The sequence below is a fragment of the Macaca nemestrina genome, chromosome 3 (genome assembly GCF_043159975.1).
Source record: "Macaca nemestrina isolate mMacNem1 chromosome 3, mMacNem.hap1, whole genome shotgun sequence".
In the NCBI taxonomy this organism is placed as follows: Eukaryota; Metazoa; Chordata; class Mammalia; order Primates; family Cercopithecidae; genus Macaca; species Macaca nemestrina.
This window is the reverse complement of record NC_092127.1, coordinates 119,447,399-119,464,688: the sequence shown is the minus strand read 5'-3', so window position 1 is coordinate 119,464,688 and position 17,290 is coordinate 119,447,399. Positions and strand designations below refer to the sequence as shown.

Genomic DNA, 17,290 nt, shown 5'->3' with positions numbered 1-17,290 from the left:
AAAGATACTTCCTTTTAATAACTCACTTTAGTTTTATTATTTGATTGTAAAGTTGCAAAGCCTCCTCTGTTCGACCCTGAAGCTGCAGAATATAGGCCATCTGACCATGAATGATGGCCAGTTCTGCCTGTGGGTCTTCCTCAGTCCCATCCTAAAAGAAAGAAATATTTTCCCATATAAATTTTCCAAACTGATCTACATATTTACCAAATAACCCAAAAATTCAAAAGAGATACAATCCTAAAGAAAACATAATTTCAGAAATTTTCCTTTAGAGTCAATTCTTTAGAAATTGCCAGCAAGAGAGAAGTTTAAGTGAAAATAGCAAAAAGACTTCAACTTCTAAGAAGTATCTAAAGAAAAAAAAAAGGCAAAAAGATCCTAGAAGAACATGGTAATAAGTTTAGGAATACCATTTATTGATCATTATCACCCTCTAAAGCCCAAGAATTAAAAAACCTAAGTAAAAAACCAGCATGCAAGTATATCTTTTTATAATGATACCCCTAAATTCTGAAAACATAATTTTCTCATAAAAATCACATTTAAAAATGCTTTTCTCTCTACTCTACTATAACTCTACTATAAAAACTAGAAAATTCCAATTAACACTGTACCAAAAAACTTCAAAAGCTGGAACTAATTCTGTACTTTAATCCTATGATTGAACAAATTATGTAATTAAAGTAGTAGCTCTCTTAACTGATGCTCCAGATTAATCCACATTTCTCCTCTCCTTCTGAAAAGGTTGTACAATGAATACTCAAGACTAGGAGACAACACTCCTTTAATGACCCAACACTCCTGCTCTCACCTGGTGAGTATCAGCTGACCAGGAGTCAGGTATGTTTGTTTCCAAACCCATTATGCAGTTGTGTTTGATGAGGAAATGATAAAACTTAAAAATATTAAAGAGAAAAACTATGGGCTGGGCATGGTGGCTCATGCCTGTAATCTCAGTGCTTTAGGAGGCTGAGGTGGGAGGGTCGTTTGAGGCCTGGAGTTGAGACAAGCCTGGGCAACACAGTGAGACCCCCATCTCTACAAAGAAGAAAAGAATTAGCTGGGCATGGTGGTGCTACTCAGGAGGCTGTGGTGAGAGGACTGCTTGAGCCCAGGAGTTTGAAGTTACAGTGACCTATGATCACACCACTGCAATCCAGCCTGGGTGAAACAGCAAGATCCCATCTCAAAAAAAAAAAGGAGAGAGTTAACTTTGAATGTGAAAAGAGACATATTTCAACATAAATCATGTTGAATACTCAGAAGGATACAGTAAAGGTAAATTCCTAAAGAAAATTATTGTCTAATTAGTTGTGAGGCAAAAAGATTGGCTGTGGTAAGAGATTGGTTAAAAAAAAAAAAAAACTTTAAGGACTCTATAATGAAAGTGCTTGCCTATTGTATTTAAGATATTGTTATACTTAAAAAGAAAAACCAAAAGTGTAAATTGGGAGTGTTGAATTATGTCACTACATAAGAAATACACAGAGAACTTCTATGAGCAGACCAATCCTCAAAGACCTTAGTCCTACATCCTAAAATAGAAGAATAAATTTACATTATATAAATATATAATCAAGTGCTTAAGGTATGCCAAAATTTTTTGTATTGTGATTTCTCACTCTAATAGACTTCATCAAATAACTGATACAAAAGGGTGGTTTCTAGTGTGATTTCTACTTAATCACCATCTTCCAAAGAAAGTCAATAAATAGTACAATGAAGCCTCAGTAATGTTAATAGTCAGAAGTGTAAAATTTTGGTTTAACAATGATGGAATACTTACAGTGTCTTCTGATAAAGAACGGCGACAAAGATCTATAGGAGAAAAAATTGTTTTAAAAGTAGTATTGCTGGGTAAATCCCATTTCTTTCACTATTCCAAAGAGCAAGATCTAAATTTCTAGGCAGAAGATTCTAAGATAATCATAGTAACAAGCAACTGTGAAATTTACGTTAGCATCAAATATACTACATATATATTATCAGTCCCTTGACTTTCCTAGCTCTTTGGCACTTTTCTGTCATTTGTTGTGTCTATGCTAAAAATATTTGTAAAGTGCATCAAAAAATACAAATGTGGTAAATATTAATTGCAAAAAACCAATTATAGAAAAGTATAAAAATAAATAATCCTACCACCCAGAGATAAACACTATTAGCATTTCAGTTATTTAGTTTTTAATTTTTGTTTGTTTGTTTTTAAAGTTGGGGGGTCTCACTCTGTTGCCCACGCTGGAGTGCAGAGGCTTCATCACAGCTCACTACAGCCTTGAAATCCTGGGCTCAACTGATCCTCCCACTTCCGCCTCCCAAGTAGCTGGGACTACAGCTGTGAGCCACCATACCTGGCTTAGTTTTATGTAAATGCACAGCTGCATTTTAAAATGAAAGTGAGACACTGTGCATGCTATTTTGAAACCTCCCTTCCCCATTCAATATCCTGTGGATATCTCTCTGTTACAATAAACATAGATTTACATTACTGTATCTTTTTTAATGTTATTGGTTGTAATGACTGTAATTACTTTGTGATTATGGTAAAACTTAGCCAATCCTTTAATAGCACAAAACTTCATGCTGTTTCTAAATTTCTGTTCTTATGAATATCCCTTCAATGAACATTCATACAGACACATGTGTAAATTTATCTAATCATTTCCTTAAGTTTCTAGAAGTGAAATTATTGGATCAAAGGGTGGTAAATTTTAAAATCTGCTACACATCACCAAATTGCTCACTGAAAAGTCTGTATTATTCTTACACTCAAACCCACAATGTATGAGAACGTTCTTCATTAGGTATGATCAAGAAATTATAATTCTGCTGGGTGCAGTGGCTCATACCTGTAATCTCAGCACTTTGGGAGGTCGAGGTGGGTGGGTCACTTGAGGTCAGGAAATTATAATTATCTCTTTTTTTTTTTTTGAGACAGGGTCTCACTCTGTCACCCAGGCTGGAAATACAGTGGTATGATCTCAGCTCACTGGAGCCTCAATCTCTTAGGCCCTCCTAGGCCCTGCTGCCTCAGTCACCCGAGTAGCTGGGAATACAGGTGTGCACCACCACACTCAGCTAAATATATATATATTTTTGTAAAAACGAAGGCTTACTATGTTACTCAGGCTGGTCTTGAACTGCTAGGCTGAAGCAATCCTCCTGCCTTGGCCTCCCAAAAGTGCTGGGATTATAGGCATGAGCCACTGCACTCAGCCAAAAAATTGTAATTCTGAAACAGATTTTCCACATGATGCTCTAACCTTTGTTCTTATTTTAACTTTCAACATTTAACAGGAAAATTTTGCTCTCACTTTAAACCCTAATATTTAATAGTAAAACAGACTTTGTTTCACCTTTTTTTCCACCCCAATGATCACTGCAGTACCTACATCACTTTTATAGCTTCCAGGGAAAAATGTATGCACGAGCAAAGTCAAAATGTTTCATGTGTTAATACCAGACACAGTTCTCTAATCAATTAATTTTTTTCTTAACTAAAAGCTTCAGCTGGGCACGGTAGCTCACGGCTGTAATCCCAGCACTTTAGGAGGCCAAGGCAGGCAGATCACTTGACAACAGGAATTTGAGATCAGCCTGGCCAACATGGCAAAAACCGTCTCTACGGAAAATACAGAAATTAGTTGGGCATGGTGGCACGCGCCTGTGATCTCAGCTACTTGGGAGGCTGAGGAATGAGAACTGCTTGAACCTGAGAGGCGGAGGGTGAAGTGAGCCAAGTTCTTGCCACTGCACTCCAGCCTGGGCGACAGAGCAAGACTCTGTTCCTCCCCTGCCCACAACCCCACCAAAAAAGCTTCAAAGCATGCAAATATTATATAAAGAAACATACCAAATGGAGTTAAAACATGCTTGAGGCCAAGTGTGGTGGCTCACGCCTGTAATCCTAGCACTTTGGGAGGCCGAGGCAGGTGGATCACGAGGTCAGGAGTTCGAGACCAGCCTGGCCAACATGGTGAAACCCCGTGTCTACTAAAAATACAAAAATTAGCTGGTTGTGGTGGCGGACGCCTGTAATCCCAGCTACTTGGGAGGCTGAGGCAGGAGAATTGTTTGAACCTGGGAGGTGGAGGTTGCAGTGAGCTGACATCACGCCATTGCACTCCAGCCTGGGCACCAGGGCGAGACTCTGTCTCAAAAAAAAAAAAAAGTGCTTGAATGGTGCTATCAATACATAAATGTAGTGTATGTGTGTGTATACACATAGGCACACCATGTTATTACTTGAATACCTGTTAAACAACAATAATAATAGTAACAAAATATTTAGTGAATGCTTATACTATATGCCATCATGCCATGTATTATTGCGAATGGTTGACATTCATTAACTCACTTTATCTACACATAACATTCACAGTAACTTGTTCAAAACCTGCTCCTCAAAATTCAAACGTAAGGTCTGGTATGGTTGGAAACAGACTAATAGACTGGCTTAGGGATTAGAAATATAGGTGAGATATGGTCAAAAAGAGAAAGTGCCAGCAATCTCAGCACTTTGAAAGGCCGAGGAGGGTGGATCACTTGAGGCCAGGAGTTCGAGGTCAGCCTGGCCAACATGATGAAACCCCGTTTCTCTACTAAACATACAAAAATTAGCCAGGCGTGGTGGCACGCACCTATAATCCCAGCTACTCAGGAGGCTGAGGCAGAATTGCTTGAACTTGGGAGACAGAGGTTGCAGTGAGCCGAGATCGTGCCACTGTACTCCAGCCTGGGTGACACAGTAAGATTCTGTCCGCATCCCCCGCCAAAAAAAAAAAGAGAAAGACTACATGAACTTTGAGAAATTGTCACTGCATTGATAACTTCCATTTAATAATTTCACAGAAGTCCAGTGCAATTTTAGAAGATACTCTACAAAGTTATATGCACATTATATTTACAGGTAAGTTTAACAAACTTCCAACCTTCAGCCTTTTGCAGGATTTTCATGGCCTGGTTCAGCTGGCCTTGGCCTATTAGTGCACACGCAGTGTTGTAGCACAGCTCATGTGTGCCTTCTTGGAGGCCCAAGTTCTCCTGTCAGGGGACAAAATACCAGTTAAATACTAAACATGAATAATACTTCACGACTGTATGGGTATACCACAAGGATACTCACTGGAACCACTTTTTCCCAATTGCTTTGAGCTGCAACAACTGCTGAAAGGTTTGTTTTCCTCTCCTCATCATAATCATCTTGAGAGTTTCGGACAAGATCTCTATATACCGCTAAGCATTCATCATAGCGTTCCAAACGGTATAACTGAATAATAAATAGCAAGTAAAAAATTAGAGACAAATATGGTGTTACATCTTTAATACCATGCAAATCTTTTTTGGAACCACTAAGTAGGAATCCTAGTTCAGCATAACGGGAACCATCAACTGCTTATGTTTTATAATTTTTAAATGAGTTCCACGTACTAGTCATACTTCCAAATAAATTACTTTTTTAAAATACTTTTAAAATGAATGTTCAATATATTGTGGATCTGTAGGCAGGATTCAGTTGAGAAAAGTCATTTTCTTTCTTTTTTTTCTTTTCTTTTTTTTTTTTTTTTTTTTGAGACAGAGTTTCACTCTTGTTGCCCACGCTGGAGCGCAATGGTGTGATCTCGGCTCACCACAACTTCCACCTCCTGGGTTCAAGAGATTCTCCTGCCTCAGCCTCCTGAGGTAGCTGGGATTACAGGCATGTGCCACCATGCCTGGATAATTTTGTATTTTTAGTAGAGATGGGGTTTCTCCATGGTCAGGCTGGCCTCTAACTCCCGACCTCAAGTCATTTGACTGCCTCAGCCTCCCAGAGTGCTGGGATTACAGGTGTGAGCCACCACACCCAGCCAAGAAAAGTCATTTTCTTTACCTTTCTTCTTGAAGTTAGTTAAGTGCCTAAGGCCGGGCGCAGTGGCTCAAGCCTGTAATCCCAGCACTTTGGGAGGCCGAGACGGGCGGATCACGAGGTCAGGAGATCGAGACCATCCTGGCTAATACAGTGAAACCCCGTCTCTACTAAAAAATACAAAAAAATAGCCGGGCGAGGTGGCGGGCGCCTGTAGTCCCAGCTCCTCGGGAGGCTGAGGCAGGAGAATGGCACAAACCCGGGAGGCAGAGCTTGCAGTGAGCTGAGATCCGGTCACTGCACTCCAGCCTGGGCGACAGAGCCAGACTCCGTCTCAAAAAAAAAAAAAAAAAAAAAAAAAAAGTAAAGTGCCTAAATAGGTTGTGAAAGAACACCTTTACAGAATTCAACCCTGTTATCTAGATCTAAAGTTACAACGAAAATATTTTTCCACAACACAAAATGATTACTAAAACAGGAACAAAATTAAATGTTAAGAAAAAGACAATGTTTCCTAGAGTTCGCTATAATCTTCATTTTATCTTTCTTAGAAACCAGCTATCACACAAGTGAGTCTCAAGCAGACAGAACAGAATTCCTACCGATTTCATTCAAGTTGTGCTGAAAAAATAATAACTGCCACTCTAGGTCAATTAGTCCATTATGTATGACACAGGTTGATGTCTTTAACCTCAAAATGCTAGAATTTACCCTAAAGTTATCCAGTTTAACTTACAAGTTTTTTATAGACCTACAATCCATGAATTTGTCCAAATCTTTCTTCAACTCATTTGTATTATTAAATCCATACTACCTCCTGAGAACAATACATTCAATACAACATTATTTGCCCTAAATTGACATTTAACAGTCTTTAAGAGAAGGCCAGGCGTGGTGGCTTATGCCTGTAATCCCACTACTTTGGGAGGTCAAGGCAGGCAAATCACTTGAGGCCAGGAGTTTGAGAAGAGCCTAGGCAACATGGCATAACCCCGTCTCTACTAAAAAATACAAAAATTAGCTGGGTGAGTTGGCGCATGCCTGTACTCCCAGCTACTCGGGAGTCTGAGGCAGGAGAATCGCTTGAACCTGAGAGTTGGAAGCTGCAGTGAGCCAAGATAGTGCCACTGCACTCCAGCCTGGGCAACAGAGCGAGACTCCATTAAAAAAAAAAAAAGAAAAGAAAAACTTTAAGAGGGTTTTATTAACTATAATATACACATTTCTGTCCTCTTGTCATTAACAGCCCCATTTTACATTAGGTTTAATTTTATGTCTCAAAATACTTTAAAATATTTTCATGATTTCATGGGCTAGAATAATCTAAATTCTTATCTATCATGATATCCTTTATTTTAAATTTAGAATACAATATTAGTGAAATACTATTTCAAACCTGTTGAAGTATACAAGCTCAATGTGCTTTATCTTTCTAACTCAAAAGTCAAAATTAAATACATTAGTTCTTTTATTTTCTTTGATTTCCTAATTACCTGAGGAAGTCATTTGTTCATAGCATGTTATATATGCAACTATTTGTATGAAGATCAAGAAGAGGGATTATGTTCAAACCTCAAGGACTGGTTTGGTGGCTAGTGTTGTGGAGCATCAGGATGGGCTGGGTTTCCTCAACCCTGCTCCTTGCTAGAGGTAGTCATGCTCACTCAGGATCACTGTCAACATGTATTTAAAAGCAGTAATTACCACTTGTCCATAAAGCTCCTTCAGTTTGTCTGTCTGCTGGTTAGCACTTTCTATTGTCTTCAAGGCATTCTCAATTCTGTTCAGCCTGTACTCGCAATATGCCTTTTCAAAGGAGAGAGAGTTACTGAAGAAGGAAAAAAACCAGTATCTGATTATTATCTAACAATGCAATGCACCCAATATATAGAACATCGCTCTAAGCACTGGATTTAGTCCTGATAACAGATGAGAAAACTGACAAAGGTTAGAGACTTATCTAAATATCAGATAGCTTGTAAATGTCTATCAAACATATAATTAAGCATATATCAGTTTCCCTAGCCTTTCTTTCATGGATATTCTTATTAAAATAAACATTTAAGAAGGAAATCATTAATCTGCTAAATAAGTAATTGTCTTAGATACAAAGATAATTTGAAGGCTGCTTTAAATGGGTTGTTTTGGAAGTTTCTTAAATTCATTAACAAAACAATAAGCCATATAATGCTTCTTTAAACTTGTTTCAGAAACAAATGATTAGAAAGAAAAAATAACTATAAATCTTAAAAGAAGTACCTGTAATCAAACAACCGGTAAACACTACTAACATACACACACTTAAAAATTCATCTACATTAATGTGATACCTCATTGATGATGTTTCAACCATAATCCATGAGGAAAAATATTTATTAAAGCAAAGGCCAATGTCCTTTATTTACTTACCTAACAAAAAAATTTATTTTTGGGCCAGGTGCAGTGGCTCATGCCCATAATCCCAGCACTTTGGGAGGCCGAAGCGGGCGGATCACTTGAGGTCAGGAGTTCAAGACCAGCCTGGCCAACATTGGCAAAACCCTGTCTCTACTAAAATTACAAAAATTAGCCCGGTGTGGTGGTGCACATCTGTAATCACAGCTACTTGGGAGGCTGAGGCAGGAGAATCGCTTGAACCTGGAAGGTGGAGGTTCCACCAGCCTGGGCGACAGAGCAAGACTCCGTCTCAAAAAAAAAAAAAAAATTTATAAATACTTTTATCCAAGACTCATTGACAAAATGTTTTTGAAAATGTCTCTCACAAAATAGCCCAAAATCAAGACACTGAATTTTAGCACAAACATATTTAATAGGAGAAAAGCAGCATTGCCTCCATTTCCCTTTTATTTTTAATAAAGTTTAAAATTAATTTTTAATCTCTGTAACACATTTATACGGCTCAAATATAAAAAGAAAAAGATGTACAGTAAGAGGCTTTATTTCCACTGCTACCCAAATCTAACCCGTTCCTATTACCTCCTACAAATGACTTTTTTTTTTTTGAGACAGAGTCTCCTCGTTACCCACGCTGGAGTGCAATGGTGCAATCTCAGCTCACTGCAGCCTCCGTCTCCTGGGTTCAAGCGATTCTCCTGCCTCAGCCTCCTGAGTAGCTGGGAATACAGATGCTTGTCACCATACCCAGCTAATTTTTTGTATCTTCAGTAGAGATGGGGTTTCACCATATTGGCCGGTCTGGTCTCAAAGCCCTGACCTTGTGATCTGCCCTCTTTCGGCCTCCCACAAATGACTATTTACTCATTGTTTCTCTTTATATTGTTTGTTTTGCAAATACAGGCAAATGGATATATAAATTTTTACATCCTCCTCCTCTTGCAAAAGGAAGTATATTGTACATTGTTCTGCACCTTATAAACCAGTATCCCATTAATATGCTTCAAATTTAATTTCAATACTTTTTTTTGGAGCCTAGGTGTAACAGTAAAGAAACTTTGACTGAGTTATTCTCCCTACATCCTCCAAGGACTCATAATTATGCCCCACAACTCTCTATGGTTCACCTCCTTAGTGGTTCAAAGGAAACACAATGGTTAAAACAAACAAAAAATAGACCCTCTAAGGCTAAAAGAAACAGAAGTTACTAGTATTCCTCCCAGTTTCAGAAACATTATTGACAAGCAAAAGGGGGAAAAAAAGGAAGGAAAGATAAAAAAAATCAGCAAATAGTTGGGGAAAAAAACATGGAAGAGATTATAGCTATACTAAGTGTTTCTAATAACTGTACAAGCAACTAACTGAATCACTTACTTGGCTAACACTTTGGTGTGAGTATTGATGACATTCAAAGCTTCCTTGAAACTTCCATTCTGGATAAGGCATACCACTTTACAATGCAGGGCAGTTACGTCATCTTTGTTGATCTGTAGTACTAGAGAACAATTTTAGGAAAGTCATTTTTAAATCCATTCCTTTTCACATTTTTACTAAATTTTCCCATCCTGTCTCTCCGAAAGCTAAATTTCTAATTTTATTGCAGCAGAAATAATTGGTCAGAACAACTAGAAGAAACAGCAACAAAGCAAAACAAACCCAGAAAATAACTAATCTTCACTTTTAACTTAAGAAGTGACAATAAGGAGAGTTATTAAATTTTCAATGAGATAAAGATGCCCAGTATGCATGTACCAAAAAAGTGCAGTGAAATAAAGAAGAAAGAAGCAATTTCTCCAGATATTTTATCTTGAAATGCATGCTACATTCTGTATAGTTCATTACTTCACAGGGAAATAGTTCAGGTAGAATTTGGAAGCAGATGACCTAGGTTTGGTGCAAGCTTGCCACTAAATGCCTTGAGGTCTTGGGTATATCGCTTAACAGTCAAATCTTAGTTTTCTGAGCTACAAAATGATTAGAAAAGCATTACCTATTTAATAAGGTTACTGAAAACACAAAATGAGAATATTTCGGAAAAATTTTATAAAATATAATGCAAAGGCAATTTATCTTGCTGGCAACGTTTCCGAAAATCATTAAAATTTTCCCTTTTCACCTAAGATGACCAAAGTATAAGGAAGAACTCAGGTGGCAAGTTTCAATGTTAACAACTGTTCGGTATTAAAATGACCAGGATCATCGTTACTCTTGTTCCTGTGCAACTACAGAAGTCCAATTCTCAAAGAATCACAAGAATTTCTACCAATTAAGAAAACATACTGGTGAACAAGTTGACAACCTTTGCTGATTAAAAGAATTCCTGCAAAATACTACACTGCTACTAAGTACATAGTACTGTTTGGAAGGCTAGAGTTAATTCAAACAAATTTAGGGATAAATTCTAATTCGTAGCTATTCTCCTCAATGTCTGAAATCACCAAAAGTGCACTGTGGGCACAATCACTACTTTTCACGTTAACCCAGTACTAGAGTGTTGAAAATTATTTAGACAGCTTTCTATGTTACTGACACGCCTTTTAGGTTAATACTACTCTGAACAGCTAAGCCGTGCCTTGGTAATTACATTTCCAAATATAACATGCACAGGCTGTATCTTCACTAGAGAAGAACTGCGCACCACCGAGAACATTAAGTAGCATGGCCATGCCACATTCCAGGTATGTAGTAAAGAACAAAAGGATCCGATGAATGAAACCTCACAACAAAGGCAGTAAAACCCTAAACTATCCCTTACAAGGCAAAAAAAAAAAACAGGCCAAACTTTTCTTCCGACATTTATCCAGTGTTGGTGCTTCCACACACTTAATTCCTAACTTAATAACATGAAGAGATCCCATCTGTGGGAATGACAGGCCTGACATCCAGATCCAGCCCTTTCCTCTCGCCCAGTAGAATACGTACAGCTTCCACCCGGTCAGCACCAGCTTCTAAACTACGTGTCCCAAGCAGGTTCCTCCCCCTTTAGCGGCCAAAGAGAACAAGCTCCCTCAGTAATACAGTCCTGATCACTGCGCTCAAGATGAAGAAGAAAAGGAGGCACTTTGGAATATTTGTGAAATAAAACAGCAAAGAGGGAGTCAAATAAGAAAACAGTTTGAAATGGGCTCCGAGAGCTGCGGTCTCTTTAAAACCTGCCCTCGCTTCCCGCGGGGGGTAAAGAGGGAAGTACACGTGGCTCTAAGCAACCAGGGACCCCAGGCTGACCTGGTGAAGCCGAGGGGTGAGACCTGCGTCTCCCGGACGTTCGGGCCCGAGCCGGCGGGAGAATGGTCGGGGGGGTTTCGGGGGTCTCCCCTTCCCGTGCCTCCCGCGCGAGGTGGTCTCGCGCGCCGGAAACAGGCCGCATCCTCCCGCCGGCCTGGGCCCGCCCCAGTGCCCACCCCGACACTTACTCTTATTGACGGTCTTGAGAGCGCGCGTGAAGTCGCCGTTCTGGCCATACCGGTTCACTTCACTCCACAGCGCAGGCACTGACACCCCCCCACTGCCGCTACTCGCCATCTTGGAGGAGACGAGGGGCGGGGCGGGGCGACCTCTGCCCCGGAAGAGGATCTCTAAGGCTGCCAAGAGGAGGAGGAAGTTGATGATTGCTAAGCGTTGGGAGCGTCTTCAACTCTGAGGCAGCATCAGAGACCGTAATCTTCTGCTCTCGTGGCAAGAAATTTGCACGGATAGAGTTGATGCACCTCACTTGAAGTTGGCCTGGAGAAAGAGGCGTCGGACTCCCGGACGGGGTTGGGAAACGGTCACCAGTTTCGGCTCAAAGCAGCGTGTTTCCAGGAGACCGCCATGGTCGAGGCAGCGTCCCGGTCCCACGGTGCGGGCCCAGACGATCATTTGTGGGATATAAATAAAAGGACTATGAGGTGGTAAATGAAAGACTACCAACTAGAAGCCGTAGGGAGTCATTTGAAGGAGAAATAGGCACGGCTTGTCGGTGGTTGAGGGAAAGGGATCTTGAAAGATGATTAGGAGAACTTGGGTTCTGGGGAAAGTAGGGGAGGACATTCTGGCAGAGAAGCAAATGTGAGGAAAGGTAAGAAGGCAAGAATCTCCCATTACAAAGGGTTTGGTGAAACCCTCTGCCTGTCATTTTCGCTCCGTTCGGGAGCAGTGGGCAATAAGCTGAAAGGGTAGTGGGGTGAAAATGCCCGGGGTCAGTTCCTGGCTCTGCGACTCACTAGATGCCTGACAATAAACAAGTTACTTAGCTTCTGGGAGTCTTTTTTCCCGACTGTGAAATAGGGATACTATATTTGTTCTAGAGATATAAAATATTAGGGTTTGCTTACGACCTTAGTATCAAGATGTGTTCAGGTGTACGAACGGAATGGTATCTATTGGGTACGCTTGGTGTGAGCATTTTTTTTTTTTTTTTTTAAGAGACGGGAATCTTGCTGTGTTGCCCAAGCTGGTCTGGAACTCCTGGGCTCAAGCAATCCTCCCACCACAGCCTCTCCAAGTGCTGGGATTACAGGCATGAGCCACCACACCCAGACGATGTGAGAGATACACTTGATGTGAATGTTGTATTTTATTGAATGGCCTGCTTTTCAGACTCATATCTTGTCATGACTTTTACAACTTCTGCTACTCCGTCTGTCCCTCAGGAACCTAGCTAACTTCTTTTTTTTTTTTTTTTTTTGAGACGTAGTCTAGCTCTGTGACCCAGGCTGAACCTCACTGCCATCTCAACCTCCTGGATTCAAGCGATTCTTTTGCCTCAGCCTCCCAAGGATTTGGGACTATAGGCATGAGCCACCGTGCCTGGTTAAGTTTTGTATTTTTAGTAGAGATGGGGTTTCACTATGCTTGGGTTGGTTTGAGACTAACCAAGCTAGTCTCAAATTCCTGACCTCAAGTGATCCGCCCTCCTCAGCCTCCCAAAGTACAGGATTTACAGGCCTAAGCCACTGTGCCTGACCTTGCTAACTTTTTTGTCTTTCAGTCTTTCTGGTTCTACGTTGAAAGTTACTTTGAGGAAACATTTGATCTTGCAGACTGGGCAACCTTGTGAAGCAAAAAATGCCAACTATGTGCCAGGCAATATGCTAGATCCTAGGGATACTGCAGTGAGCAAGGTAAATATGGTTCCTTGGCCTCAGAATTATAGTCCATATAGAGTGAGATAACCCTTAATTGATTGCATCCTCTTAGAACGGGGTCCCCAACCCTGGTACCGGTCTGTGGCCTGTTAGGAACCGGGCGGCACAGCAGCAGGTGACTGGTGGGCCAGTGGGCAGTACGGCCTGAGTTCTTGTCAGATCAGCTGTGGCATTAGCTTCTCACAGAAGCTCAAACCCTATTGTGAACTGGGAATGTGAAGGATCTAGGTTGCTCACTCCTTATGAGAATCCAATGATAAATGTAATGAGCTTGAATCATACTGAAACCAACTGTCCAACTCCTGTGGAAAGATTGTCTTCCCTGAAAACGGTCCCTGGTGCCAAAAAGGTTGGGAGACCACTTATAGGAGATTCTGTCTACTTCTGAGCACTGATAATCAATTAAGGGTTATCTCACTCTGTATGGACTGTAATTCTGAGGCCAAGGAACCATATTTACCTTGCTCGCTGCAGTATCCCTAGGATCTAGCATACTGCCTGGCACACAGTTGGCATTTTTTGCTTCACATTCCTTACCTAATCTGTGAGTTCCTTGAGGGCAGAAACTGCCCAGCTCCTGATATGGCATATGGTGCCCTGCCATATTTTTGTCTGGTCCTTGCAGTATATACAATGCAAACAGCATGAAAGGTGGCTTGAACTGTAGGTGCTGGAGGGTGTAATTCTTGTCAATTAGTAAAAATCATGAGAAGAGCTTTAGACTTTTACTGACTAGAACTGTCAAAGGTTTCAAGCCAGTTATGTTTAGATTTAAGGGGATGGGAGCTCCAGATGACAATGCTGTGTGAGAAAATTGGGTATACCCAACCAACATTTTGTTGTATTGTTATTCTGAGAAAATGTAGATTCCACTGTATTCTCCAAAGGTGTTTATATCCACTATCCCCTCCAAGTTAAGAGCCACTGCACTAGTATTACTTTTTAGAACATTGACTTTATATAAGAATTGGTAATTTTGGTTTCTATATCATTCTGATCCCATATATTTTGTAGCTTTTAGAAATGCTCAGAATTCTGCTGCTGTGGACTTGTTTCTATGTCTTATGTCATTTTAATGGAGTTTTGTGGCAAACAGCCTATAAATTTGGGGCTTAACCTGCCATTTTTGAAACAGGAATCTTCCAAACCAGAGTGGCATTTTTTTTTGTTTTGTTTTGTTTTTTTAAATAAACAACAAATTTACATCTCACATTGTGAAGGATGGAAAGATTGTCTGGTGAGGTCCCACTCATAGATGGCATCTTCTGTTTTCAGATGGTGGGAAAAACACCAGACTGATCTCCTAAAGCATGTATCTGATGCCACTTTCCTACCCTCCTGATAAAATCCGAACTACAAAGACTAGCAGTAAGGGCTTTTGTGATCTGGCCTCTGCTTGCCACCTCCCCAACTCAAATAGGTCTCCTTACTCATTTCCTAGCCCCCTTGCATGCTAGTCATCTCTAACTTCTGTGTAGTTATGTGTCCCCCTACCTCCTGGAATCTGCACTTTTATTCATTTGACAAGTGTTTAAATGTCTTGTATATGCCAGTGCCATGTATTACACCAATTGCTGGGATACAACTGACAACAAAGAAGACAACCCAGTGTAATACAAAATTTATTTTCTAGTTGGGAGAGATGGGTAATAAATATGTACTATGGTAGCAATAAGTTTGCTGAAGAAAATTATGGAAAGCTAAGAGAGATTGAGTATAGACTGTGGAGAATTATTTCATTCACAGTATACAATTGTTTTCTAGAGATCAGAGAGCCCTTCCTATTTCTGTGTATTCACAATACCATATTGTTAATTCCATGTTAAGACTTAATATGGTGTTTCGAAATTGTCTGCCTCTGGAGACTCCAACATTAATTGAGGGCAGAAGGTTAATTTTGTTCATCTTTGTATTCCGAGAGCCTCACATATACATAGTAGGCTGTATTCGTTCTCTAAAAAACACAGAACCAATAGGATATGTGGAGATTATGAGAAATTGGCTCTGCAAAATGGAGGTGAAGTCCCACAGTCTGCCTTCTGCAGACTGAAGGCCCAGGAAAGCCAGTGTAGTTCCAAACCCAAAGGCTTGAGAATCAGGTGAGGCAATAATGTAAGTCCTAGTCTGAAGGCCTGAGGACCAGGAGCACCAACGTCTGGGGGCACGAAATGGATGTCCCAGCAGTTCACCCTTCCTCCCCCTTTTTGTTCTATTTAGGTCCTCAATGGATTAGATGACGCCCACCCACATGGGTGAAGGCAGTCTTCTTTACTCAAGTCTACTGATTCAAGTGCTAGTCTCTTCCAGAAACACCATCACAGACGCACCTAGAAATGTTTGACCAGCTATCAAGGCATCCCTAGCCCAGTCAAGTTGACAGAATTAGCCATCTCATCAGTATCCATAATGTATTTTTATATTAATGGATTTAGCCATTTATGATTTGAGAAGCTTCTGTGTACAGTATCTTTTTTTTTTGGCAACGGAGTTTCACTCTTGTTTCCCAGGCTGGAGTGCAATGGCTTGATCTCAGCTCATCACCTCTGCCTTCCGGGTTCAAGCAATTCTGCCTCAGCCTCCCGAGTAGCTGGGATTACAGGCATGCACCACCATGCCTGGCTAATTTTGTGTTTAGTAGAGAGGGGGTTTCTCCATGTCAGTCAGGCTGGTCTTGAACTCCTGACCTCAGGTGATCTTCCCGCCTCACCCTCCCAAAGTGCTGGGATTACAGGCATGAGCCACCGCACCCAACCTCATGTACAGTATCTTATGGTATCTTGTCCACTCAGAGGCAAGCAGAAGAAATATTTAGCTCCATTTTATAACTTGATTTCCATTCCACTATTTTCATTGTACTGCAATGTGAGATTAACAGTTCCACCCCAAGTATTTTGAGGTGTGGGAAGCTGGATGTAAAAACACCATTAAAAACAACTCTTTTCAATGGCTTCCTAAGGTTGGCTGGGCTGAAATGGCAGTTTGTGGATGCTCCGTGGCACATTACACTGCCCCTTTCTTCATATTTTTAGAAATTAAATCAGCTGATGGCAATATTGAATTCCAGGTAATTTTCTTTCTTTTCTTTTCTTTTTTTTTTTTGAAACAGAGTTTTGCTCTTGTTGCCCAGGCTGAAGTGCAATGGCACAATCTCTGCTCACCACAACCTCTGCCTCCCAGGTTCAAATGATTCTCCTGCCTCAGCCTCCTGAGTAGCTGGGATTACACGAATGCGCCACCATGCCCGGCTAGTTTTTGTTATTTTTTAGTAGAGATGGGTTTCCCCATGTTGGTCAGGCTGGTCTCGACCTCCTGATCTCTCAGGTGATCCGCCTGTCTCGGCCTCTCAAAGTGCTGGGATTACAGGCATGAGCTACCAAGCCCAGAGAATTCCAATTTTTATGGTGAATGAATTCCACTCATACTGTTCTTCAGTCTGCCCAACAGATATTACATAACACATTTGTGTGCCATGATGGGCCTTACATATATTGACTCATGTAATTCTCACAACTTTATGAGGTGGTATTAGTCCGATTTTCACACTTCATGAAATTGAGGCACAAAAGTATGTCAGGCCTCTGCTCAAACTGAGTAGTTTTCCTGTCACACTTCAGTGTGGCCTATAGGCCCTAAGTGATCTAGCCTTTTCTTATATTGTCTTCCACTCTCATCCTTGTTCACAGAGCTCCAGCAATTCTCATGTTTGGAGGTCCACAAGGCAAAACTCAACTTTATTTCCTGTTCCCTTAGTATGGAAAGCTATTTCCCTATCTCTGTGTGTCTTGCTTTTACATCATTGCTCTGCTTTCCTCAAAAACTTTCCCCTCTTATCCCCATCACTGTCCTCATTTTGATTCTTCATATGCATTTATCCTTTCCTGATTTTATACTGTTTATCTTTTTATGGTTTGTTTTCCCCTCT

The 17,290-nt window shown here is 40.6% G+C and overlaps 1 protein-coding gene across 1 annotated transcript in view; it reads right to left on the bottom strand.

The window, feature by feature from the left end:
- LOC105463553 (signal recognition particle 72) overlaps positions 1-11,793 on the bottom strand; it is a 35,511-nt gene extending 23,718 nt beyond the window's left edge. The window contains exons 1-7 of the mRNA XM_011710731.3: positions 11,656-11,793; positions 9,617-9,737; positions 7,553-7,676; positions 5,126-5,269; positions 4,932-5,043; positions 1,790-1,821; positions 27-151 (exon numbers count right to left, since the gene is read on the bottom strand). Coding sequence (XP_011709033.1) covers positions 27-151; positions 1,790-1,821; positions 4,932-5,043; positions 5,126-5,269; positions 7,553-7,676; positions 9,617-9,737; positions 11,656-11,764 — 767 coding nt within the window. The 5' untranslated portion in view covers positions 11,765-11,793. The remainder of the gene's footprint in view (positions 1-26; positions 152-1,789; positions 1,822-4,931; positions 5,044-5,125; positions 5,270-7,552; positions 7,677-9,616; positions 9,738-11,655) is intronic.
- Positions 11,794-17,290: the final 5,497 nt, after the last annotated feature.